The 24,670-nt window shown below is 47.9% G+C and overlaps 1 protein-coding gene and 1 pseudogene across 4 annotated transcripts in view; both read left to right on the top strand.

Annotated features, from left to right (window-relative positions):
• Positions 1-733: 733 nt before the first annotated feature.
• On the top strand, positions 734-976 carry LOC109457859 (cytochrome c oxidase subunit 7B, mitochondrial; annotated as a pseudogene).
• Positions 977-17,058: 16,082 nt separating this feature from the next.
• SLC6A9 (solute carrier family 6 member 9) overlaps positions 17,059-24,670 on the top strand; it is a 30,929-nt gene continuing 23,317 nt past the window's right edge. The window contains exons 1-2 of one of the 4 annotated variants that reach the window (XM_019751060.2): positions 17,059-17,293; positions 23,215-23,329. In XM_019751060.2, coding sequence (XP_019606619.1) covers positions 23,300-23,329 — 30 coding nt within the window. In that variant the 5' untranslated portion in view covers positions 17,059-17,293; positions 23,215-23,299. Of the gene's footprint in view, positions 17,294-17,445; positions 17,465-18,060; positions 18,083-22,805; positions 22,825-23,214; positions 23,330-24,670 lie in introns of those variants that run through there. The other 3 variants (XM_074334593.1, XM_019751063.2, XM_019751062.2) reach the window with 3 other exon arrangements.

Raw genomic sequence — 24,670 nt, 5'->3', positions numbered from 1 at the left:
TTATTATTAGTTGTTAATCTCTTACTGTGCCTAATTTATAAATTAAACTTTATAATAGGTATGTACATATAGGGAAAAACAGGATATATAGAGTTCAGTACTACCGTGGTCTCAGGCATCCACTGGGGGTCCTTGGAACATATGCCCATGGATAAGGGGAGACTACTGTATTATCCATACTTTGTTCTTTTTTATTGCCATGAAATGTTCCATTGTATGACTACATCGCAATGTATTTACCCATTCTACTGTTGATGGACATTTCGGTTGTTTCCCGTACAGGTTATCATGAATAAAGCTGTCATTCACAGTCTCGTCCATGCAGGCAGAGGCACTCATTTCTGTTGGGTATAAATCCAGGAGTAGATTTGCTGGTGATGGAGTGTATGTCTGTTCAGTTTCCCAAAGTGATTGTACCAACTTACATTCTCACCAACAATGTAAGATTGTCCTGGTTTTCCTCATCCTTGACATTAAAATATATGATTTTTAAAGGACTGAAAAATAATGTTATCACTTTTAAATTTCAAGAGTATATGTGTGTATAAAATAAGAGATGTCTGACTACTTGTATATTTGATCTTAATAAAATAAAAACAATCTCTCTAAATTCTGTCTTACATTAGAGTTAAAAATACATTCAATTAAAATTTTGATCAGGTATTTGACGCAAAGTTCCAACAAGCCAGCCACTGCATTTGCCGCAGTTCTGTCGGCAGGCTTCAGCTTCTCGATGTTTTCCTTGGCCAAAAATGCACTAAGTTGTCTCCCAGCTCAAAGCATTCAGCAAGCAATGGCAAGGCAGATCCACCAGAAATGAACACCTGATTTCCATGACAAATACGGTAATGCTGTATTAGCTAGTGGAGCCACTTTCTGTGTTGCTATGTGGACATATATAGCAACACAAACTGGAATAGAATGGAACCTGTTACCTGTTGGCAGAGTCACCCCAAAGGAATGGAGTGATCAGTAATCATCCCAGCTAGTGTAATACTGAATTGTTACAAAAGCAACTCATAACTGATGCCAAGTAAAAGCACTATGTACCCATTAAAATACAGCATGATTGGAGAAATAAAGTGCATTTGAAACCTTAAAAAATGCTTTTTGATCAAAAAACTTTTTTTCAACAAAATGCTTTTTAAAAAATATTACTATTATCTATTATTGTTATTTTTTTTAAGGAGGGTGCAGCTCATGGTGGCCCATGTGGGGATCGAACCGGCAACCTTGGTGTTATTAGCACCATGCTCTAACCAACTGAGCTAACCGGCCACCCTCGATCAAAAAATGTGTTGATCATTTCCTTTGGGGGGAGGGGATACCAACAATACCAAGTATTGGAAAGCACATACAATCTTTATGATAATGGATATTGGCAGCGGTACGCTGGTAACTAACTATTTAACAACTGAGAAAGAAATCCTGATTTGTAGAAATTGCCTGTTTCTGTGGAGTAAATACTTTTACTATGGCTGAACTCTCATACATTGCTGGTAGGAATGTAAATTGGTACAACCTCTATATAAAACCATTTGATGCTCTCTAGGTATTAAAGTTGAACATATGCATATGCTGGGAAATAGCAATTCCACTCCTAAATATGTGCATCAAAAGATTTATTTTAAAAAGAGAATGGAGATCCATTAAATATTTTTGAGAATGAGAATGATAAAAAAAAAAGATTTACATTATTTATAATAGTCAAAAACTGAAAAAACTAGAATGGATAAATGATTGTGTATTAATGCAATGGAATACTACACAGCAATGGAAATGAACAAGTTGGTACTACACATAACTACATAGGTGGATCTCAAATACAGAAGAGTGTATTCCATATAATTCTAACTATATAAAATTCAGAAACTGGCAAAACTATTACATGAGGTTAGAAGTCAGGATAGTGGTTGCCTTGGGGAGAATAGAGAGGGTAAGTGACAGGAGGCATTTTTATGGAATGGTTGTTTGTATAGACTGAATGTTTGCATCCCCCAAAGTTCATATGTTGAAGCTCTAACCCCCAATGTAATTGTATTAGGAGATGTGGCCTTTGGTGGGTAATTAAGTTTGATGACATCATGAGAATGATGTCCTTATGATGAGATTAGTGCCATTACAAGAAAAGACCAGAGAGCTTTCCCTCCCCCCTTCCTCTCCACCATGTGTAGACGCATCAGGAAGGCAAGCCAAAAAGAGTGCCCTCACTAAGAACTGAATCTGCCAGCACCTTGATCTTGGACTGCCCACCCTCCAAAACTGAGAAATAAATGTCTGAACTACGAGCTACCCAGTCTGCGGTATTTTGTTATAGCTGCACAAGCAGATTAAAACAGTTATGCTTACACTAATGTGTTCAAGTTGTAATGATATATTAAGCTATATATTTATGATTTATGTACTTTTTTGTGAGAGTGATTTCAATTAAAAGTTTATATGCATATTTGCACAAACAAAATGAAACAACTTAACATCATAATCAGAATAAGTCAATTTTTCAATGTCTCTAATTTATAGGTAAATCTTACTGTATTCATAAATTAAATTATTATTAAATTGTACCATGGCCAGTCAAACACAAAGATAATTTCACCAAGAAAAATTTAGGCTCACAATAAAACAATTCATTTACATACTTAGGAGAAGCCATTCAAGCAAAAATAATATTTTCTAAATCCCCAAATGCTAATTTTTAACTAACTAGCTCTAAATCTAACCATATCAAAAAAAGTTTCAGTCTCAAAACACAAAGAGTATAATACCTTCTTAGAAGGAGAAAATGTTAAACACAAATTTAAAGACAAAAACATTCACTGTTAAGAAGATACCTCTAATTCACCTGCTTTTATCTTCCCTCCCCCTCCAAAACCTTCTATTGCCCCGTTCTGACAAACATGTCGCTTTATTTAACTGTGGGTATGATATTTCTTGGTCCTCCATCTGCTCCGGGTGAATTAAGGGAATCAGTAGAATCAGAGTATTTCTCAGCTTAACTGGACATCCAGAATCACCAGGCACACATCCAGTTCTGCTTGGAAAGTTACTGGCTATGCCTTCGTATTGAAATCACCTCAGTCTACTTTAGAAGAGGGGGAAAGTTCCTATCTCCAGAGCCTTCAGTTTTCTTATGTTTTTTTGTTTTTTGTTTTTTTTTAGTTTTCTTATGTTTTTAAACAAAATCTTTGGGCTATTGTCATCAGCTACTCCCACATTTTGCCTCTATAACCATTTCCCTGACTTTTGCATGAAGTTAGGAGAAGCCATACAGCTCTCAGCACACACACACACACACACACACACACACACACACACACACACACACACAGATCTCCTATGGGCCTGTTTTCCAAACACTTTGAGGCCAGCCCCCTGGTAAATAACCTTGCCCTTGATGGATTTAGCCTACATTAATTTGCCCCATCCAAAATCTGATATTGCATAAATTCCAAAAGTGGCCGCTAGAGGGTACTATAACCCCACCTCTGAGAGCAATTTGTTGTAGAATGGCTTCTCTGGATTCCCAGGGGAAGGTTCCTCTTCCTATCTAAGCCACCCATATTTTTCTATCTCATTATTCCTTATACTAAGCACCTAAGGAGGAAATAGGTGACATGAATAAGGAAGGAAGTAGCACCCCTATCCGTGCCCCTAGTCTCGCGCCCTTGGTTCCAGGGGCGAGATAGTCTCAAGATCCAGGCATTCTTTTCCTGAAGATGTATGTGACTGATGGCAGATGTGTTATTAGTAAGGTTGATCTGACTGTGCTGGATATTTGTTAATGCTCCAAGGAAAAGTCAAAAGGCTGAGTTGGGTCTTGGGTCATCATCCAAACATAAAGGATTTATCAACCATGGTAGTACCATCTCCTGACCAGGCTGGGTCCTATCTAGACTAGTTCTGGTCACCGCCACTTCCCTCCTCTGCCTCTTCCTCCTCCCTCCTACACCCCCACTCATCACAGAGCCAGATTTTATTGCTTTCTCTCCCCAAGCTTGTTATATCAAAAACCGTTAACTCACTCAGAGGAATGGGTGACTTAATGCTATTAGCACAACTGCTTTATCTGAGCAAAAACAAAAATGAACAAACTTTTGTAATGAAAACGTTTCTATGACCAATCCTTGCTCACTAATACAACATTATTGTACATTTAAAAATCAAAACCAACATATCTAAACATAAATATATTCAAGATGGTGGCGTTGACAGGGCCTGTTTTTAGGCCACACTACCTTGAATCAAATCCAGGGTTTGCGATTTATTAGCCATGTGGACCTGGGCAAGTTATTTAACCTCTGTGCCTCGGTTTCCTGTTTAAAGAGGAAAGTAAGTATCTACTCCACAGGGTTGTTGTAAAGATCAGAAGAGTTACTATATACTTACATGATGAATTACTAGATTGCTGCAAAAGTAATTGCGGGTTTTGCAATTATTTTTAACCTTTTAAACCGCAATTACTTTTGTACCAACCTAATAATATATAAAGTGCTTAGAACTTATCTCGTACTAGTAAGTACTCAGTAAGTGTTGGCTATTGTTATCCCTTACCAAATCTTGTGAAAAATTCCTCATACATAAACCGACACCTTTTTATTTTTCTTATACTCCAAGGTACGTGCATCCTAAATGGAATATTAGTAACTTTTCTACATACAACAGGACTGGGTGACAATGAATTACGTAAGGAGTGTCTGGATGGCACAAATCTGTGTCACATTAGCTAGTGATGACATTGGGTTATATGCAACTTGGTAAGAGTGATTCTGTGTTGTTGATGACAGTGTCTAGAAAATATTGGATGGCAAATGACTGTGGGAGATGCACACTCTGGATGGAAATGGGTTCAGGATTAATTAAACTGGGATTAAAATAGTTGCAGGACACCACTGGGTTGTATGTGAAATTAGGTTATAGTTGAGGAAGGATTTGAGTGACATAGGGTTGTTTGGATGAAGACAAAATCTGAATAAAACCATGTTTTCGAGACAATGGTACTGGGCAGTGGTGTGCTGGTAACTGTGTAACTATTGTGTCTCCAAGAAAAACAAGAAACTCTGATTTGTAGCATTTTCATATTCTGTGGTGTAAATACTCCCATAATACCAATTTAAAGTTTCTGATGAGTCATCATGATGAGCCATTTAAGAAGAGCTGACAAAGAGGAGAGAGGCTGGTGTTGAGCTTTGACCACTTCCACCACTACCAGACTTGGTAGGAGAGAGGAAAACAGCAAAGGAGACTGAGAAATTGCTACCAGAGGGAAAGGAATTAAATTAAGAGACTATGTTGTCAAAAAAAGCTAGAGAAAACAGTGTGATAAGAAGGAGAGTGGTCAACAGACTTGACTATTTCTGAGATGTTAAGACAGATTAGGTAGTTACAGTATAGTCACGGAGATGTAAAGTGTAGCATAGAGAATACAGTCAATAATGTCGCAGCAACTCTGTATAGTGCCAGGTGGGTACTAGACTAATCGGGAGGAACACTGCATAAATTACATAAATGTCTAACCACTAGTAAATGTCTAACCACTATGTACACCTGAAACTAATATAAAATAATATTTACTGTCAACTGTAACTGAAAATAATAACAATAATAAACAGTTTAGCTCACAGAAGCCACTGTGTACCATGATGTCATCCATATCCTTATGGATCAGACGCTGTGTCAGCTCAGGTTCACCCACAACTGGTGAAGGGACATGTGTCATCTTGGCCTACTCAGCAGCCCTTCCCTCCTTGGTAACAGCACCCTCTCTCCTGCAGAAAAAAATTTCCTTCCCCAATCAGATGATTCTGATCTCAATCGTGGTGCCCTGCAAAACAAGGGTGATCACATGACCAAAGCTGAGCCAATCAGAGCCAGCCTTCTGAATTTACAAGGGAAAAGTTTATGTCTTGTCCTCTGATATCACTAAGCCCTGCATGACGGAAGCTTTTTGTAGCTGCTTTTGGCCATGTGGTTTCGTGTAATGGAAGAAGCCTGCCTGAAGTAATAGCTGTAAGGACAAAGGGAGAGTATGTCTGAATCCCTGAATCTAGCTCTACGGTTCTCCTGTCCAGAGAGGAGTCAATAAACAGCACTTATTATGTGTCAGGCACTATTCTAAACACTATACGAGTAGCGACTCAGTTATCCTGACAACCTTAGTAAGGTATTGAGTGCTCTGTGTTAGAGATGAGAAAATTTGCCCAAGGTTGCAGAATGCAAGAGCCGGATTTCCACCTGGCCAGTCTAGCTTCAGAGTCGGCACTCTACATTTGGGCCAGCTAATTCTTTGTTGTGGGGACTATCCTGTGAGCCGCATCCTGGCCTGTTCCCACTAGATGCTAATAACACACCTTCCCCCCAGTTATGACAACCAAACATGTCTGCAGACATAGCCAAATGTCCCCAGGGGGTGAGAGGCAAAAATGCTGCCAGTTGAGAAGCACTGCTGCCGCTCTACTGCCTCCCAAATTCCGAATGACTATCATTGAGTTACTCAGATCCTGTGTTAGCCACAACTCAGGGTCACCCAATCTGCGTGTCAAATACAAATAACCCAGTGTTCCTCAAACCCTGGATCACCCACAATGCACAGCCACCTAGACTCCGTGTTGTCTACAACCCCATGTCACCTACGAGTCTGTGCCCCAAGACTCCCTGTTACCACAGTGCTGTCATTGAGATCTGCATAACCCATTACCCAGTGGTCCATACCCTATGTCACCAACCACAGTTTCACGTAGTCAGGGCCACAGAGCTCTTCACAGAGACAAGTCACAAAAAACACACAGAGACAAGGAGACAGAAACAAAGATGCACAACGCAAGGCAGGGAGGGGCAGAGAGACCCATAGAAGCAAAGACTCAGAGACAGAGACAAAAAGAGGCCTCAGGCCAGGGGCCCGGTGGCTCAGGCAGCTGGAGCTCTGTGCTCCTAACTCCGAAGGCTGCTGGTTCGATTCCCACATGGGCCGGTGGGCGCTCAACCACAAGGTGGCCGGTTCAGCTCCTCGAATTCTGCAAGGGATGGTGGGCTGTGCCCCCTGCAACTAAGATTGAACACAGCACCTTGAGCTGAGCTGCCACTGAGCTCCCGGATGGCTCAGTTGGTTGGAGTGTGTCCTCTCAACCACAAGGTTGCCGGTTCAACTCCCACAAGGGATGGTTGGCTGCGCCCCCTGCAACTAGCAAAGGCAACTGGACCTGGAGCTGAGCTGCGCCCTCTACAACTAAAACTGAAAGGACAACTTGAAGCTGAACGGCACCCTCCACAACTAGGATTGAAAGGACAACAACTTGACTTGGAAAAAAGGCCTGGAAGTACACACTGTTCCCCAATAAAGTCCTGTTCCCCTTCCCCAATAAAATCTTTAAAAAAAAAAAGGGCCTGACCCCTGACAAGGCCACAGCTAGTTACGCTAAATGGGTCACTGCGGACCCACCAAGTTCCCTCCCCCCCATTAGACCTGGGGATGGGGAGGCTAAATTCTGAGGGTAAGGAGCTTAGACCCAGCGTGACAGCTAATCACCCACACAAGGCGTCTAAGTCACCAAGCCATAAGCAGCCTCACCGCCACATTCACTCTTGTATTACTCCATCAGGCAGTGCACCGATAAAATCTCATTCCTGATACACCACGTGGGGTGGGGAATAGCGGGAGCGAGAGGGCATACCCTCCCAGCCTCCCCTCTAGCCCTGCTACCTGCATGCTAGGAGGAGGTAAGAGACACATACCAGCATCTAGAGTGATGGGGGGGCGGCTTGGGGTTCCCTGGACAGAGAGCTTTAATTTCCCATTAGATTGTCTCAGGAAGGATCTGGCTGAGACCAGAGAAACATCTGTGAGTTAAGAGACATGGTGGAAAGAGGATGGTCCCTCCTCTTCTGGACCCCCTAATCCACAGAGCACGAGCACGCGCGCGCGCGCACACACACACACACACACACACACACACCTGAGCATTACCAATATGAGAGAATCAGGCCTATGTTTGGGGGCAATAAAAGACTTTAAAGTGCCCTCCCCCCAAGATGGCCTGGCCTGGTTGCCATGGTGATGCCCCAGTTGCTCCAGAAGCGGCTGTTAGTCCTTGAAGTGGGGAGTGGTGGGGACAGTGGATCCTTGAGCTGAGGCGGGTTGGGGTGAGAGGTTAGCACTGTCTGGGAACATTCCTGACCATGGAGGAGGGGGAGCTAAAAGCCCATGGTTCATCTCCACTCCTGCTTCTCTCAGCTCACGCCCATCTCCACCCACCGCCCTCACCCTCCAGGCTCCTCAGCTGCTCCCTGAGAGGGGCTCTCAGAGTCTGAATCCCCCTGTAGCTCAATGCTCAAGTGCAGGGTTCTGGTGTGAAGGCTGATCAAGGGGCTCAGGTATGGAAGCTCAGGTGGGGAGCTCACGGATGTTGCCCCAGGTAAAGGCTCAAAGAGGTTCCAGTGGGGAGGATGGGCTGTGAAGGTTTAGCATAAAGGTTCTCAGAAAAAATCCAGGCAACACACCATGCAAGCGTTCAGGTTTGGGGCAGACATGACCTAAACATGACTTGGGCTTCAGTGGGGGTTCAGGGGCAAGGGCCCAAATGTGAGGGCTCAGGTGGGGCTCCAGTGAGGACTTGTGCTGGTGTTTCCTTTTAATGGTAACTTGTTACTAAAAACAACTGTTAAAGTACCAAACTTTAGATAAATAACTTTTTGAATGTATAAATTAAAAGGCATTTAAGGTCAGTTACAGTTCTAGAGGTTTCTCTTAACCTCTCTGGGGTTGAGTTTTCTTATCTACAAAATAGTACCCAACTTGTAGAGTCATTGTGAGGATTAAATGAGTAAATGAATGTAAAGTTCTTGACACAGAATGTACTCAATAAATAATAGCTTCTTTTTTTTTTTTTTACAAGTGTGCTTAGAAACAGAAGAGATGAAATGAAGCAAGAACACCAGTAATTGTGTAGAGCCCAGCCAGCCAGCGATGTTATCAGTCCTGGAGGCGGTAGCTACTGAGGGATCAATTTTTCTTCTTATTAGGGAAGGCTAGGCTCAACAGGAAAAGGTGACAACATACACATTCCACAAGGGAGAGAGAATGCCTGCAGCCTCACTGGGAACTGACTGAAAATCTGTAGCTTATATGCATTATAATGTAAGCAGTAAAACAAGCTTATTATCCAATAGTACCTTAATAATAACAAAGGGCCAGGACAAAAAAAAGTAAACGCTTTTTAAAAATTGAGATATAATTGACATATAACATTGTGTAAGTTTAAAATGAGCAAAATATTGATTTGATACATTTATATAGCAATATGATTGCCACTGTAGTGTTCGCTAACACATCTATCTGGTGGTGGTAAGAACAATTAAGATCTAGTCTCTTAGCAAGTTAAATGTTTATAATACATTTTTGTTGTCTTTTTGAAAAAATAAAATTCTAATTCAGTAGTTCTCAAACTTTTTTTTATCTCAGAACCCCTTTTACACTTTTAAAAACAATTGAGGACCCAAAGAGTTTTATTTAAGTGGGTTTTATCTATTGATGTTCATTGTATTTGAAATTAAAACTGAAATTTAAAATATGTATTAATCAAAATAACAATATAAATTGTATTATATGTTAACAAAAAAAAACACACATTAAAAATAGCTATGTATTTTCCAAAACAAAGGCTTTAGTGAGGACAGTGGCGTTGTTGTTGGTGTGGACACTTTTGTAAATCTATTTAATGTCTGGCTTAATAGAAGAGAGTTAGGTTCTCATATCCACTTCTGCATTCAGTCTTTTGCAATATGAGATTTTGGTTGAAATATGTGAAGGAAACTCAGCCTCACAATGTATGTAGTTGGGAAAGGAAGAAGCATTTTAATAGCCTTCTCAGTTAATTGTGAATATTCATCTTTGATACTATACCAAAACTTGACAGGTGTAGTTTCTTTCTTTTTTTTTTTTTTTAATTTATTGGGGTGACAATTGTTAGTAAAATTACATAGATTTCAGGTGTACAATTCTGTATTACATCATCTATAAATCCTATTGTGTGTTCACCACCCAGAGTCAGTTCTCCTTCCATCACCATATATTTGATCCCCCTTACCCTCATCTCCCACCCCCCACCCTCCGAGAGGTGGAGTTTCTTAAAGGTTAGTTGCAGTATGGAATCTGAAACTGTGAATTTTCCATATTCTGTTACATTAAAATCCATTGGTCAGTCATGCCCTTTGAATGGACCTTTTATTCATGCATGATTTTTAAAATATCATGTATTAGTTATTTGGTGCACTGAAAAATATTGGTTCACTGAGTTATGCAATCTCCCAAATACTGAACCATTTCATTTAATAATGGAGAAAAAAACAAGCCCACACATTCATTAATGTTGTTACCAATCTCAACAAATTTGGGAAGTTTTCAAACTCATGGTAGCAGATAAAAGTTTTCCAAATTCTAATCTTCACTTGAAAGCTCTAATTTCATCATTGGCAACAAACATTGTTTTTCCTTAAAGTGACAGGCTCACTTCATTCACTTTCCAGAAAATCCAGTTCTGAATAACTACTTTTTGTCATTCATTCTTTTAAGTAAAGTTATCATTCAGTGAGAAAAGTAACTTTCAGCTCACAACTCAACCATGTAAATACTTTCCTTGAGATAACAATCATACTTAAGTATGCAGCACACACGCTTTATATATACTTCTCATTTGTCACACAAAATATTAAAGACATGTATTCAAGAGTTGAAAGTTAATAAAATTAATAATTTTACTGCTTCATCAGGACATTTCTAAGTGAAATTGGCTGTTTTTTTGTTTTTGTTTTTGGAGGTTCTTTTTGTTTTTTTGTTTTTTTAACTGTGCACGCATCCTGGCAGAGACAAGTACCAGGATTGCTAGCTCAGCTGGGAGCCACGCCTTGATTCCTACTTGGGTGTCAGCAGCCTTACCCACTGCAGCTCTTGCATCATCAGCACAAGTAACTTGGCAAGTAACAATTTAGTATTACTATGAAAATGGTTTTTGCTTTGTGGATCCCCTGTAAGGGTCCTGGAGACCCCCAGAATCTGTAAATACCACCCTGAGAACAAATGAGAACCAATACTCACATTCAAATTAAAGAATTAAAATAGCCATATTTACTTTCCTTTTTAAATGACTTTTTTTTTTTTTTTTGAGATATCACTCAAAGGTTTGTAAAATGCTTTCACAAATATCCCATGGAAAAAAAAATGAAAACCGACTCCATTTGTGGTATTATTTGCTTTACTTCCACAAAAAAAAAAAAAAAAAAAAAAAAGAGGTGGGAGAGGGGAGAAATAGGGACGGACGGAGAAGGCCCGTGGGAGTTCATCAGGCATGTGAAGCAATCCATCATGTGTGTCATAGTGAGCAGACACAGTCCTGGGACTGCAAAGGCAAGTGGTGCTGGGAACTCAGGGCCCTCTGTCACCTTCCCCCATACAGTCCCACTAGCCACACACCCCTACACCACACACACACACACACACACACACACACACACACACACCCATGCTGATGAATGAGCCACATACTTTGCCATGGCTAATTTCACACAACATAAATGGCAAGCCCAACCACGGTTATACTCACACAATGCAATCAGAAAACCACACGAAGGCTACACAAAAAGTCCCAATAGTCAAACATCAACCCTATTGTGCTCAAAACCAATTCAAACTGTTTTATGACTGTGAAGCTGGAGAATTTCAACGGCCATACACACCCAATCATAGTTTCACTCAAACTATCAGTCTGGCACATAAAACCTCACATCGACTGGGGTGCCATGTGACTATGTATTTATATTGTTCACAAGGTGAGAGCGTAGATTTTTGGAGACAGCCCAACCTGGGCTGAAGTTCAAGTTCTATCACTTACTGGTTCTATAACCTTGGGCAAATGATTTAGCCTGAATCTTAGTTCTAGAAAATGGAGATAATTCCTACCTTTTAAACTTGATGTGGGGATGACACACAATAACTAGTTAAGTGACAGCAACTTGTCTGGCCAGACGTGCCCTGGGGATCCAGCTGTAACTGCCATGTATGGCTTTTGTCACCAGAGGGCACCAGGGCTCCAAAGGGTCCGTGGAGGTTTCGGCAGGAAACCGTGCTAGAAAGGCCAGGATTCCTGGAAAGGATTCCTAAAGTGTGTGCAGACTGGGAAGGTGTGGGGATGTATGTGGGGCCATGTAGCTCCATATACTCACCCCCAGTGAGACCCAGGCCACCCGAATGTGCTGCTGGGTAAGGTGGGTACCACCTAGGGGGCATCCCGATCTCACCTAGGAAGGAAGACGAATACTTCCTCCACACCAGGACCTCTTCTATGCCTACTTCACACATACTTAATCCTCACAACAATACTATGATTGATAGTCACTACTAATAGTATTTCTACTGAGGAATATTGAGGAAACCAAGGTGCCAGTTTACCCAGCTACTGGGTAGAAGACCTAGGATATGAATGCAGGCAGCCTGGCTTCAGAACCCATGTTCCTAACAACTGCTCTACATTGCTGTCCCAGGGACCCCTCCTCTCCCTCTTCCCAGGGCTCTGCCAGCACTCTCTGACCCCGACTGTCTGCCCTGGAGCTCAGCCAGCCCCAGCTGACCCTTTCCCCTCTTCCAGCCTGCTCCCTGGGCCAGTCCATGGTAAGAGGCTTATCAGGCATGTGTGGGAGACAGACAAGGTAGGGCCCTCGAGCATGGTCTTATCCAGCCCCACCATCCCCAGCTGCTGGGAGTTGTGGGGAGGTGCCAACAGATGGAGCCCCACCCATCCAGGCAGCCCTACACCAGGAGCCTGGTGTCACTCCCTGTGAAGTCATACTTCCCGATGATGTCATAATTTGTAGTGACGTCATTGCTCTGTTCCTCTTTCAAATCTGTAGGGGTTACTTAGATAAGAGTTGGGGAAGTAGAGTCAGACAGGAGCCTACCCAGGCTGCAGGTCAACAGGCCAGGTTGAGTACATTGGGAAGAGGGAGGTGTCAGAGGACCCTCCCCAGGGTGCATGGCTATTTTTGGTGTTGGCTGCTCCATTTATAGCCACCACTCTTCCTGTCTTCCCAAACCAAAGAAGCTTCCGGTCCAGCAGGGGCAAGGGCGGTGGGAGGAATCTCCAGGCCTGCTGCAGGGTGGCTCTGGGGGTCATCCCTCCGCTCCCCACAGGGAGGCCTGAGCCTCAGAACCTGGGGGGCAAAGGGAAGAGGGGCCTTATAACCTATCCCTTGGAAACGCAGTGAGGTAGGGAGGAGTTATAAGGATGGCCAGACAGATGGACATAGTCAGACCCGCTCGGACAGTCACACGTGTCAACTTGCTGACACAGTCTGTGCTCACAGCCTCACACCAACCCCATTATATGCCAACAGCCATTCATTCTCACAGTCATGACCTTAGCCACACACGGGCCACAGATGGCAACAGGCTGACCCCCGGCGACACATAAACAGGCACACTGTCGCACGACTCATAGAAGAGCAGGATCCCCTTTTCTCTCATGGTGGGATTCCTAGGGGTTAGCACAAGACCCAGCACACAGAACTGGTGAGTAAACGGACGTTCATTACACAGGTCCCATGACACGGGTAGAGCTGAGGCTGGAGGAAAAGCCTCAGATCCTCTTGACCTTTCAAGGCTCAGAATGGGAGTATCAAAGAAGCACTGGTGCTGCTTCCAGCACCACCCCCAACCCCAACCTCATGGATGGCCACTCTCCAGACAACACCAGTCACTGAAGGGACCTGAGTCATGCAGGGGCACCACTTCCTCCTCTCCAGGTTCTTTTCCAGTGAATCGGGACACTGGCACTCTGAAAGTTCGCTGTTAAGAACATTGAATGGTCTAGACGTTGAGCACCCTGGGCATTAGGTCTCCTGGGTGTTGGGCACTGGGGGCTCTAGGTATCGAGGACTCCGAGTTTGGGGTTTTCTACAGTGTGGGGAGCTCTGGCACCCTTGGCATTGGGAATTCTGGACTTTAGAATCTCGAAGGTATTTAGGTGTCTGGGCACTGAATGCTCTAGACATTAGGGCTGCCCGCACGCAGGGCCAAAGTCAGTGTTTCCCACGTGTATGCCTAATTTTACCTGGAACCACTGAGGGCCAATCTGGAACTTTATTCTGAGCCCCATGATTGGTTCGTGATGCCCCCATGGACCAGGGCCAGGGAAAGCACAACAGAGTGGGCCGAGAGGCACATGGGGCCCCAGAGACAGCTCTTGGATCTAGACCCAATCTCACCTGCTCCTCCAGCGGGAGCAGGGGAGAGAAGGTGCTGGGCACTGACCACTGTGCTCCAACTTCCAGGGAGGAAGAACCTGACAGCACAGACCAGGGGGCCACTACCAGCTCCTGGGGTTCCAATGAGGTGAAAACCACTGGACAGGCCAGACTGCAACTCAAAGCAATGTCCACCCTCCCCCAACTTCTCAGCTGGGTCCCTCAGCACCCCTCCACCAAGGTGCCCAAAGCTGCCAGCTCCTATAGTGCCCTCCAGAAGTGGCCCACATCTGGCCTGATCCCTAATCCCTCCAGACACACTACACTGATTCTGTGAGTCCCAGCAGAGGCTTTGATCCTTCAGGCTCTTGACAACAACTGAGGAAACCAGTCAGCTCCGGGGGATCTGACGCAGCTCCGGGGGATGCAGTCCTCCCAGGAAATAGCACTGTTACTCGAGGCTTTGAGACAACCTTAGATCACAGCAGGTGGCGCCTCGCTGGCTGCCTGCCCCAGCAGAAGCGACCAGAGGGATGTCTGACCCCAGTAGTCCTCCTCCTGTCCTCAGGCCTGAGCCCCCTACTCTCCCACCCCGTGGCCCAGCTGCCCAGGGCCAGGAGTGCACAGCTAGGGATGAAGGCCTTTGGAACTCTGACCTAGGCTCAGCCCAGACCTGCCTCCCCTGGGACATCGTTCTGGTTGGGAAAAAAACCAGCTGCTCTAGTCCCTGTCTTGTGGAAATATCTTTTCAAATGAAATCTTTTCTCCCAAGCTTCTCGGGATTCAACTCATTGTGTGGTTGCCTCAAGCCCTTTCTGGGTCAACATGGGTAAAATACACACATCCGTAAATCTATATGTATACAAATACACTTTATGTTTTGCCATCTGTTTGGCTAATAAACCCTCATGGGCAACATCTCTAACTTCCCCAAACATCCCAGAGAAAATCTCTTTCCCCTACCCCAGGGGCTAAGGTGCTATGCTGCCTGACTGAACCCAGATTAATCCTAACTGTCTCTCTTCCTAAGGGCTGAATCCTGAACACCTGCCCCACCTCTCCTGCGCCGAGGGCCTCCAGGGAGTCTGGCTGTGAGCACACTGAACACCTCTCCTGCCTCCCTTCATAGTCTCTAAGGTAAGGTGGGAAGTCCCACTTTCCCTGGGCCATGACAATTCTCAGAACCTTCATTGACATTCTCAGTGTCTTCTTCTCGGCCCACTGCTACCCCCAGTCTTCTACTTTGAAGGGGAAGGAGGTCATTGTCCCCCCTCTCACCTTCTTCCTTGTCCCTACTCCTCTACCCGGGGCCTCTTCCAATAGCCTCCTTCCTGCCTTCCCTGTGTGGTGGCCCTTTTTGACAAGCTTCAGAGGGGAGGGAGAGACCAGAAGCAGAATTCATGTCCTGGCAGGAGAGGCTTGGATCAGATATGCCCAGTCCCCAGAATTTGGCACATGCACCACTTATACAGAGCGGCTGCAGTGCACACACAGTCCCTCTTCCACACACACAGATCCACCTACACAAATCCAGACATAACAGACTGCTCAGGCAGAGGCGCAAGCACGCTTGCAATTCATTCATAGGAGAACATAAATCCTGAACATGCTATATCTGCTAGGTTTGAGGACAAAGTGAAAATGAAAATAATCTTGCTGATGAGACCAACACATGTTCCTAGATCTGATCAAGTCTCCAATGTGAATAGATTGTAAGCTCCAAGATGGTAGGGCCCTGGGGAAGACCTGGAGAGTACACTGTGTATGACCTGAGAGTCCCATCAGCAGGAAGCATCTGTGCCTGATACCTGCTATCTTGCTCATTGCCTCTTATTGTAAATTGATAAAGTGGACTCTCACTCGTCGATTGATCTTGTGCTAGTTTGGCATGTGTGCATCAGTTTCTTAGAGGCTGATTGTCCCCAGGGAACAAACAAAACCTGTTTCCTACCAGACAACAGTGAGGAATGGACTCAGGATGCAGACGGCCTGTTCCCAAGGATATGCCCCACTCAGGCTGGGACAACAACGGTTCCTCTGGCAGCCAGTATTAACTGGCCCTTCTCCCTGAAAGCTGGTGGCTCTCACAAGGTAAGCAAATGTGGGAGCCTCTTTCCACCACTGCCAAGCTTACTGCCTGGAGGAAGCCTGGAGCTATGTGTTTCACATAGAAGTATCTGCATTACCTTAGCTCATCCTCTCCATTTCTCAGGGGAGGAAACTGAGGTTCACTAAAGCTCCTTTTAATAAAGTCTCCTTTAGCTGGTATTGGAACTCCGGTCTGTCTCCCCAGGGAGAGAAGAGGGGGCCCAGGGTGGTGTCTGCAGCCCCTGTAACACGATGGTCAGAGTAGGGTTGACCAAACCAGTGGTCAAAGTAGGGTCCCTGGAGAAAGGATTACCCCCAGAATTCCAGTTCCAAGAAGTACGACCCAGGCCTTACCCATCTGTGCCCACAGTCCCTAGCTGCGCTGCTCCAAAGGGAATGGAATTTACTCTGACTTCTCTCTAGGGGGAACGCAGGCGCAGAAGGCCGGGGGCCTGGCAGGCTAACTCGAGACCCAGCCCCCCGAAGTGCCCCAGGCCTTCTGGCTTCATTCCAGCCTAGCCCAAAGGGGACGACATCTGCTTTCTCCAAGGGCCCCAGCTGGAGGAACCGAGAAGGGGGATCCTTTGTGGAGCCCACTCCCAGGGGTTCGTGAGGGATCAATCATCTGAAAGCTGGAGCGACTTGTAATTTTATTCCCTGGGAGGAGGAGCCTGAGAAGTCGGCCAGGAGGGTGGGGATGGGGGGGTTGGGCAGCCAGGGGAGCTGTTCAGGGAGGGGAGGGACTTGGCTAGGTCTCCCAAGCCTTCTCCACTCTCCAAACTTTCACCAAACTCTTGGCCCCCGCCTCCCCGAAACCAAAACACAACAAGCTCTGGACGAGCCGCGAACAGCGCGGCGGGGCGGGCTGACTCCGGGCGGCACCGAGCCTCGGGAGGCTGATGCAACTTTCCCTTTAAGAAAGCCACCTGGGCGCACCGCGGTGCGGACCCAGCACGCCTGGGCTGGGGGCTGCAGCATGGTAAGGGGGCTGAGGGAAGCGGGCGCTGCGGCCCGCACCTCTGTCTGTCTTGCCGTCGGTCTGGGTGTTTGGTGGCTCCGCAGGACTGAGCCCCAGGACTAGAGTGCGTGCGTGCGTGTGCGTGTATGTGTGTGTGTGTGAGAGATCGCGCAAGCATGCGGGCATCTGTGGGTAAGAGTGTGGGTGCATGCACGGGGATGTCTGTCTCGCCGCAAAGGTCGGGGTAGGTGCGCGCGTCTGGGTGTCACCACTGTCACCAAGAAGCCGTAGCAGCAGGAACGGCGGCTGAGGGTGGGGGGCCGCTCCTGGAGTGGGGGCGCTGCGTGCCGACGCCGGCTCGGTCGGGGGCGGCGGGCGCAAGGCTATGCTGGTAGCACCGGAACCAGAGTGTCACCGTCCGTCTGAGGCGCCAGTGGGTCTGCGCGCCGGGGTCTGCGGGGGCCGGGAACCCGCAGGCCGTGTCTGCGCCCCGAATGCGGGTTCCGACTCCATCTCCTCGCACCGCCGGCTGGCCTGGCTGCCTATCTGGCCCCTGCAGCCGGCCTGCCTCCCTATCTGCCCGCCCACTTGCTGGCCCTCGCAGGTTCCCGCGCGCCCGCCGGCCCCGGGAAGCCGCGCCTGGGGTCCTGGCGCCCTCGGGTTCTCTTTGTCTGCGACTCCCGGCCACGGCTTTGGACAGAGACTATGGCCGTGGAGTTCTCTGCGGGCTGCTGCCCTGGGAAGAATCCGCGCGCTCCCCAACCCAACCTTTATTCTGGATGTTTGTAGGGCGGGCCTGGGCGGCCACAGGTGAGGGCAGAGGCCTAGCAGCCCGGGGCGCCCACCCCCAGCTGGCGTCCGGCACTCCTAAGCCTTGGCGGGGCGGGAGAAGGCGGTGGGGCCAGGGCCAGACCGGAGGGGGGTTTGCCCAGAAGGCCGGGAGGGGCCGGAGCCGGCCCGGGGGCGGGGCAAGGGGGCGGGTACCTGGGCGCCCCGGTACTTTTCCACGGCAGGGGGCGGGGGCGGGGCCACCGCCTCCGCACCAGCAGAGAGGCCTACACGTGGTGGCTGATGTGACGCCCGCCCCTCCCATACTCCTTGCACCCCGATTAAAGCAGACGCGCCCCGCTTCGAAGAATCGGGGCGCTCCGGGTGGTGCCGCAGCCCCGAAAGCGACCGCGCCCCTCCCTGCCTACCAGCTGGGCCTCCTCTCAGTCTGCGGGCCGCTTCTTAAAGGAGCCGCGCCTCCTTTCAGGCCTGCTTTCCGCAGACCACGCCTTCTCTCTGGTCACTCTTAAAGGAGCCAAGTCCCCGGCTCTCTGACAGCTCCCGCACAAAGCCTGGGTCTATTTGCTGAAAGAAGCCTGATGCTGCTGCGGCTGCTAAATGATAAAGGTTGGGGGGCGAAGAAGGTTGGAGAAGGAGAGAAAGACCTGGAGATTAAAAACTCCCAAAGTGAGGGAGTATCAGAAGGTTAGAGAGTAGTGGGTGAGGGGACTGGTTCTAGGGACTAATGAACGACACTGAGCATGCCCAAATGTTTATAAGGACCTCAGAGAAAACGCCCCCTTACTTGGCTTATGCTGCAACTGTGGCGGTACCGTTCAGTGCCCATCCCTGGGGACACAGAAAAATCACACCCCTGCCCCGGAAGATCTCTCCAGCTGGTGGGTGTAAGGCTTGCTGGGAGATAATAAGGCTAAGAGAATCAGGCGGGTTGAGAAAAGTGAGTGCTTTATTCTGCGCTGCCGGGCGAGGTTCACCGGTCCGCAGACAGGCCGGTGAAGTCAGGCCCCGGCAGAGCGAGGGAGGCATATATGCGATTTTTGGGGTGGGGGTTGGCTGAGTGAGGTGGCAGATGAGCAGGCCCCCTCCCCCCAGTACAGAACGGGTGCGAGGGGCTGTATCCGGAGTTGTTTATCGCACCAGGGTCTGCTGCCTTTTCGGGGAAACGTCAGGGGCCCCAGTTTCCATCTTGCGAGGAGGGGTCTGACTTGGCAGAGGGGTATGACTTGGCTCCCGGCGGCTTTGACCATGCCCGTAGCTGACCTAACAGTGGGGAGCTACATTTGGATACAAGTAACCATGCCTAACACTACGTGTGATGAGAGTATTAATCAGATGTACAGCATGCCTTGGGAGTACAGTGGAAAGGTTGCAACTGGAAGGAGAAAAGGCGGCTTCTTGAAGATAATGGCATTGGGACAGGTTTTGAAGATGGATAGGATATATACAGATGGAAATGGAGACAGGGGTGTTCAAGGAAGCGGGAACCACCGCAGCAAAGGCATGGAGGCAAGAACCCTCTGGGAATGATGAATAGTCCCACATGGCCACAGGTGGCCATGGGTAGCTGACCTGGGCTCCAAGCAGAACCAAGGGCCCTTCCCTGCTCCCACAGTCCCTCCACTCCCTACATCACAATGAATGGAGATTATGCTTCCTCCTCTTTCTCTTAAAGTGTGAGGTCCTTGAGGGCAGGGAAAGAGCCAATCCCCTTTCCATCCCCAGAGAGGACTCCAGGGCTTGGCCCATGTGGACCTTTAAAATTGATTAACAGTCCTGTTTGCAGGGAGAGCAAAGACTGAGCAATGAGACTGTAAAGGTGGTCTGGGTTCTGTGATTACCCTCTCACCATCGGCCCTTGGGAGGCTCACAAGCAATTCAAACCCAACTTGCCCAACACAGTTCATCCTCTCCCCACTGTCTCTGGGACTCGCACTGGCTTCTTCCTATTGCACCAGCAGAAACCAAAGACCTTCCTCTTCTCTCACTCCCCAAGTCCAATTCATCACCAACTCCTACCTTCTATATTTTTCTCAAATCTGTATACCTTTCCCTACCTCATCATCGCCTTCCTATCAAAGCCCCCTCATCTCTGGCCTGGCCTATTCCTAACTGATTTCCTCTCTTCCGCTCTCCCTTCCCTCCAGTCCTTTCTCCATGTTCTATGTAGGGTGTTTTTAAAATACATATCCCACCAATTGCTCCTCACAGTTACAACTCTGCTTTAGAGCCTTCAATAGCTACCATTGCCCTCAAGATAGAGACCAAAATCCAGGCCCCAAAGGCCCAGACCCTGCTTCTTTGTCCGCCTTCAGCTTGCGCCACTTTCTCCCTGGTTCTCTGAGTCCCAGCCTCTGGGTCTTTCCACTCATTATTTCATGTGCTTGAATCTTTCTTCCTCTTCTCTTCCTCACTATTACCACATTGCCTAATTCACTGCTTCTGACCTTCAAATATCACTTCCTCAGGGAAAAGCCCTCTGTACCCTCAGACAGGTCAGACCCACCTACTGTGGCCTCTCACAAAAGGATCTTTCTCCTTCACACCCTTTATCTCACTCTTTAATTATATGTATTTAAGACACCAGTGCCACTGTCCTCCCTGTCCTGTAAGCTTCCGGAGGGCAGAGACCAATGAGTTCTTGGTGCTAGCATAAGTCTGGCCCAGAGAAAACCTGAAATAAATATTTGTGGAATAAATGAATTGAATTGTGGCCAGCCTCAAATGCCTGCTAAACAATTTAGGCCATATCCTGTTGGTTGTGGAGAACTGTTGGAGACAATCAGGGCTTTAGGGCTTTGAGAAGATTAATGGATTTGAGGGGAGGAAACTATGGAGAACTTGCAGTTAAGTCAAAAATGAAACAGATGCTTCAGAATTTACAAAGGAAATATTAGTAGCCCCATCTTCCAAACTGCGAACACTGAGGCAGTTCTTAAGTAACTTGCCTGAAGTCATATACCCAGTGAATGGCAGAGCCAGAATTCCAGCCCAAGGCTACCAGGTCCCAGAGCCCAAGCTCTTCTTCACATGCTGACCTGACTCCTGCCCGCTGCTTGGCAATGGTGGCCCCTATGTGGGTTAGAGGCAGGTCTGGTGCCTGGGTAATGTGGATCTCCAGCACCTAGAAGAGAGCCTAGCATGCCATGGGCATTCAGTTGATACTTTTTGAATGGACGGATGGGGCCATTTAATAGTAATATCAGAAGCTGGAGAAGCAGCAGTTTTATGCCCAACTCATTCTCCTAGAGTGGCCACCAAGCAGTCTTTTCCCCACTAATATGTGAGAGCCTGGAGGGCATGGACTGCATTTGCAGTCAGTGCTCGGGGAAACTCTAGGTCAGAACACTCTGTAGCCTAAGTTCTAGGGCAGTGTCCTCAGTTTACTCACCCTCACCTGACCAGAGGGCATAATGATCCCCAACCCATGAGGTGCCTCTAATGCCATCTGTTGTTATTACTGTCAACACTGTCATTATTTGTTGGTTGAAAGAGGGACAGCTTTTGGGGAAGTCAAATCTAGAGCCTACAGCTTGGAGGGAGGGGTGCGGTGAGTGAGGGGGCCACGGCTATGTATGATCTTAAGGGAGCACTTAAGATCACACATCAGCACTTCTCCTGACTGCCCCAGGAGACCGAAGCTGTGAGCAGGGACCTCTTTAGGAGGACACTTTGAGAGGCAGAGAGGCCAGCTTGGTTGACAAAAGGCAAATGGTTACAAGTTACATGCTCAGCTGCCCCAGGCCATGCAGGAGACCTAGTGACCAGGGCAAAAGCCCAAGGAAGCCAAGGTTGATTTGCATAGGCAAAGAGCTTCTTCCTGGTCTCTCCTAGCCTTCCAAAGGCTTCCTGGGCCTGTGGGTGAGAGGTGGCCCTTGACAGGTGGCTATGGGTGGGTCAGAGTGATAAAGAACAGCCTTTGGGGTAAAGTTTGCTTCCTGGGAGGGTAGGGAGGACCCAAGAAGCACAGCCCAATCCTTCCTGGGACCAGGCCCTATGGAGGTTGAATGTTCTTGTCTATCTGACCCAGCCAGGTTTTTCCTCCTCTGAGAGAATTCTTCGAGGCTCCCTAAAGGTTGATTTCTTTCCTGTGGCCTGTCAAAAACAACCCTCTTCCATCTGCGTCTAACATTAAACCTGTATACACCAGCATGGCCGTTTGCCTGCCCCTGCCGTTTGTTTGCTTCCCCCTTCAGCTCACCAGCACCATATTGCCTCTCAGATGCTTCCTACAAGATCTTGGCTGACCTGGACCCTCATTCCAGTGGCTCAGCCTTACCCATTTCCCTTCAATTCAGTTCAACCCATACTTCCTGTAAGCTGAGCACTGTCCTAGGTGCTGGGCACATAGGGATAAATGAAACACAGCCCTCAGATAGCCCACAGACTCATGGTTGACAGCCTTAAATGCAAATCAGTCTAATATGAGTTGATAAGAACACTAGTAGAAGTCTGCACAAAACAGAAAGGAGGAAGCAATTTGTTCATTCTGCTGAGGGAGAATGTCAGGAAAGGTTACAGAGAAGAGGCGACACTTAAGCACAGTCCTAAAGAATTTGTAGAATTTCACCCGGTGAACAAGAGGGAAGGTATTGCAGGCAGGGGACAGCCTGAGCAAGGGCAGGGAAACATGCCCGCACATGGTGTGTTTGGTGTGTCCAGAGCTTATGGTCCAAGTTAGTGACATAACAACAAGCCCGACTGCCCTGGAGCCCAAGCTGAGTGGCACCAGGATAAGGAAGGACCATCCTGGCTGTCTGGCTGCTGTAAGTATGCTGATCCAAGCAGACTCCCCTTCAGGGGAAAGGTTGAAGCCATTCACACAGATGATGAAGGAATTGGACCCAGTTCAGTTCTGTGTTCATTTTTCATCTTTTATAGAATTGGGCATCTGGAGAGTCAAAAATAGACCTTTGCCCATTGGGACAGGAAAACTAGATGCAGGGGAAGGGTTGGGAGAGGATCTAGGGACGTCCAGAAAGGAGCAAGATGAGAAGTGGCTTAGCAGAGGGATGGCCAGGGTGGGAGGAGGTGAGGCCTGCCAGCCAGTGGTCTGGACCCTACACTACCTGTTCTGGAGAGCCCTGAGGGCCACACATGTCCTGTCCCTGCCTGCCCTGGCTTGGTCCTCACCCCATTCTCTGCTCTCTCCACAGCTCTTGAGTTCTGTGGCCTGAAAGGTGCTGGAAGCAGAGCCTGTGATTGTGGCCTGGGACTCCAGAGCCCCAACCCACTGCCACCATGGTGGGAAAAGGTGCCAAAGGGATGCTGGTAAGTACAGGGACCAGACTGCAGGGAGGAAGGGAGACATGAGCGCTGCTCCCTCTGGGGCCTTCTTCCAGCCGCTTGCCAGGACAGGAGAGCCTAGGAGGCTCAGTGGGGCCCTGAGTCTGGCGCTGCCAGGGTTCCTGAGTGCTAGGCTTATCCCAGGCCTGGGCAAGCAGCTTCTCCCCTGGCAGGTTACACTGCCACAGCTCCGAGCGCATAGCAAGCCAGATTCTGCCACACAGCCTGCTAAGGCATGCCAGGAGGCAGGAGGCCCACTCAGCATCCTGTCACAAGAGACACCCTGGAAAGAAGGCTGCAGCTGTTCCTGCTGGGAGGACAGTGGGACCCCTGGGGCTGTCCTGGGGCTGGGATACCCCCACCCCCACCCATTGCTCTGCCTGCCGCAGGGAGTGTTTACTTTGGGCTGATCAAGGGGTCCTCTGTCCCTGTCAGGTTTTTCTCTACTTCCATTCTGAAAAGTAACAGAGAACATTTCGTTTGACTCCTCTCTTGAGTCCTCTCAGAGAACCTCCCCCCCTTCCTCCTTCCCAAGCCATGGCCCGTTCTTTGCCCACTGCCTCAGAGCACAAGAGAGGCGGTAGTGAGGGGCCGGGAGAAGCAGAGGGCAAGAGCAGGGCTTGCTGAGTGCTTTGACTCACACTGATGGACGGAGCAGGGCAGCACTGGCAGCAGGAACCAGGGAAAAGATGCCAGATCCTACTCCAGGGCAGCGGTTGTGTGTCTTCTCTTGGGATCTTGCCTCGGACAAACTAGGCTGGGTGCTGTCAGAGGAGGAAGGCAGTGACTGAGCACCGCACCTCCCTTGGCCCCTCCCTTTCCCACATCAATTTCTTGCTGCTTTTCTCATTTAGTTAAAGGTTGATTGGCCTAGGCTCTCTGCTGAACCCTCCCAAAACAAGCCATCTAGCATCAAACATTTCTGGGACTCAAAGTACCTGGCCCACAGAAATGGTTTGGGGGAGGGAGACAGGCGGTTCTACTCCAGGCTCAGTCCCCTCCATCCTGCCCCTTAGGCCTGCTCTAGTCTGGTCCCATCCTGGTTGGAACAAGTCTGAATGAACCACTAAATACTTCTGAATACTTCTGAAAGTATTCCTGAGACGTCTGGATCTCTAGGTGCTCAGAAATAGGCAGAGATGGAGGTCTCATGACCTAAACACTTGCTAGGGGTGGATGCTGTGATAGAACCAAGAATAGCCTCCCCTTTCCCAGAGAAATCTTGGAATTGCCATGGGCCTATTGAGGAAGTGGGGTGTGGCTCTGCCTCTTCCTACTTGGAGATTATGAAACCTAAGAAACCCTCTGTGTACTCCCTGGCTGCGC

The sequence above is a fragment of the Rhinolophus sinicus genome, linkage group LG06, assembly GCF_036562045.2.
Source record: "Rhinolophus sinicus isolate RSC01 linkage group LG06, ASM3656204v1, whole genome shotgun sequence".
Taxonomy (NCBI): domain Eukaryota; kingdom Metazoa; phylum Chordata; class Mammalia; order Chiroptera; family Rhinolophidae; genus Rhinolophus; species Rhinolophus sinicus.
Note: the sequence above shows the minus strand (reverse complement) of the source record. Positions and strands in the feature narration are given on the sequence as shown.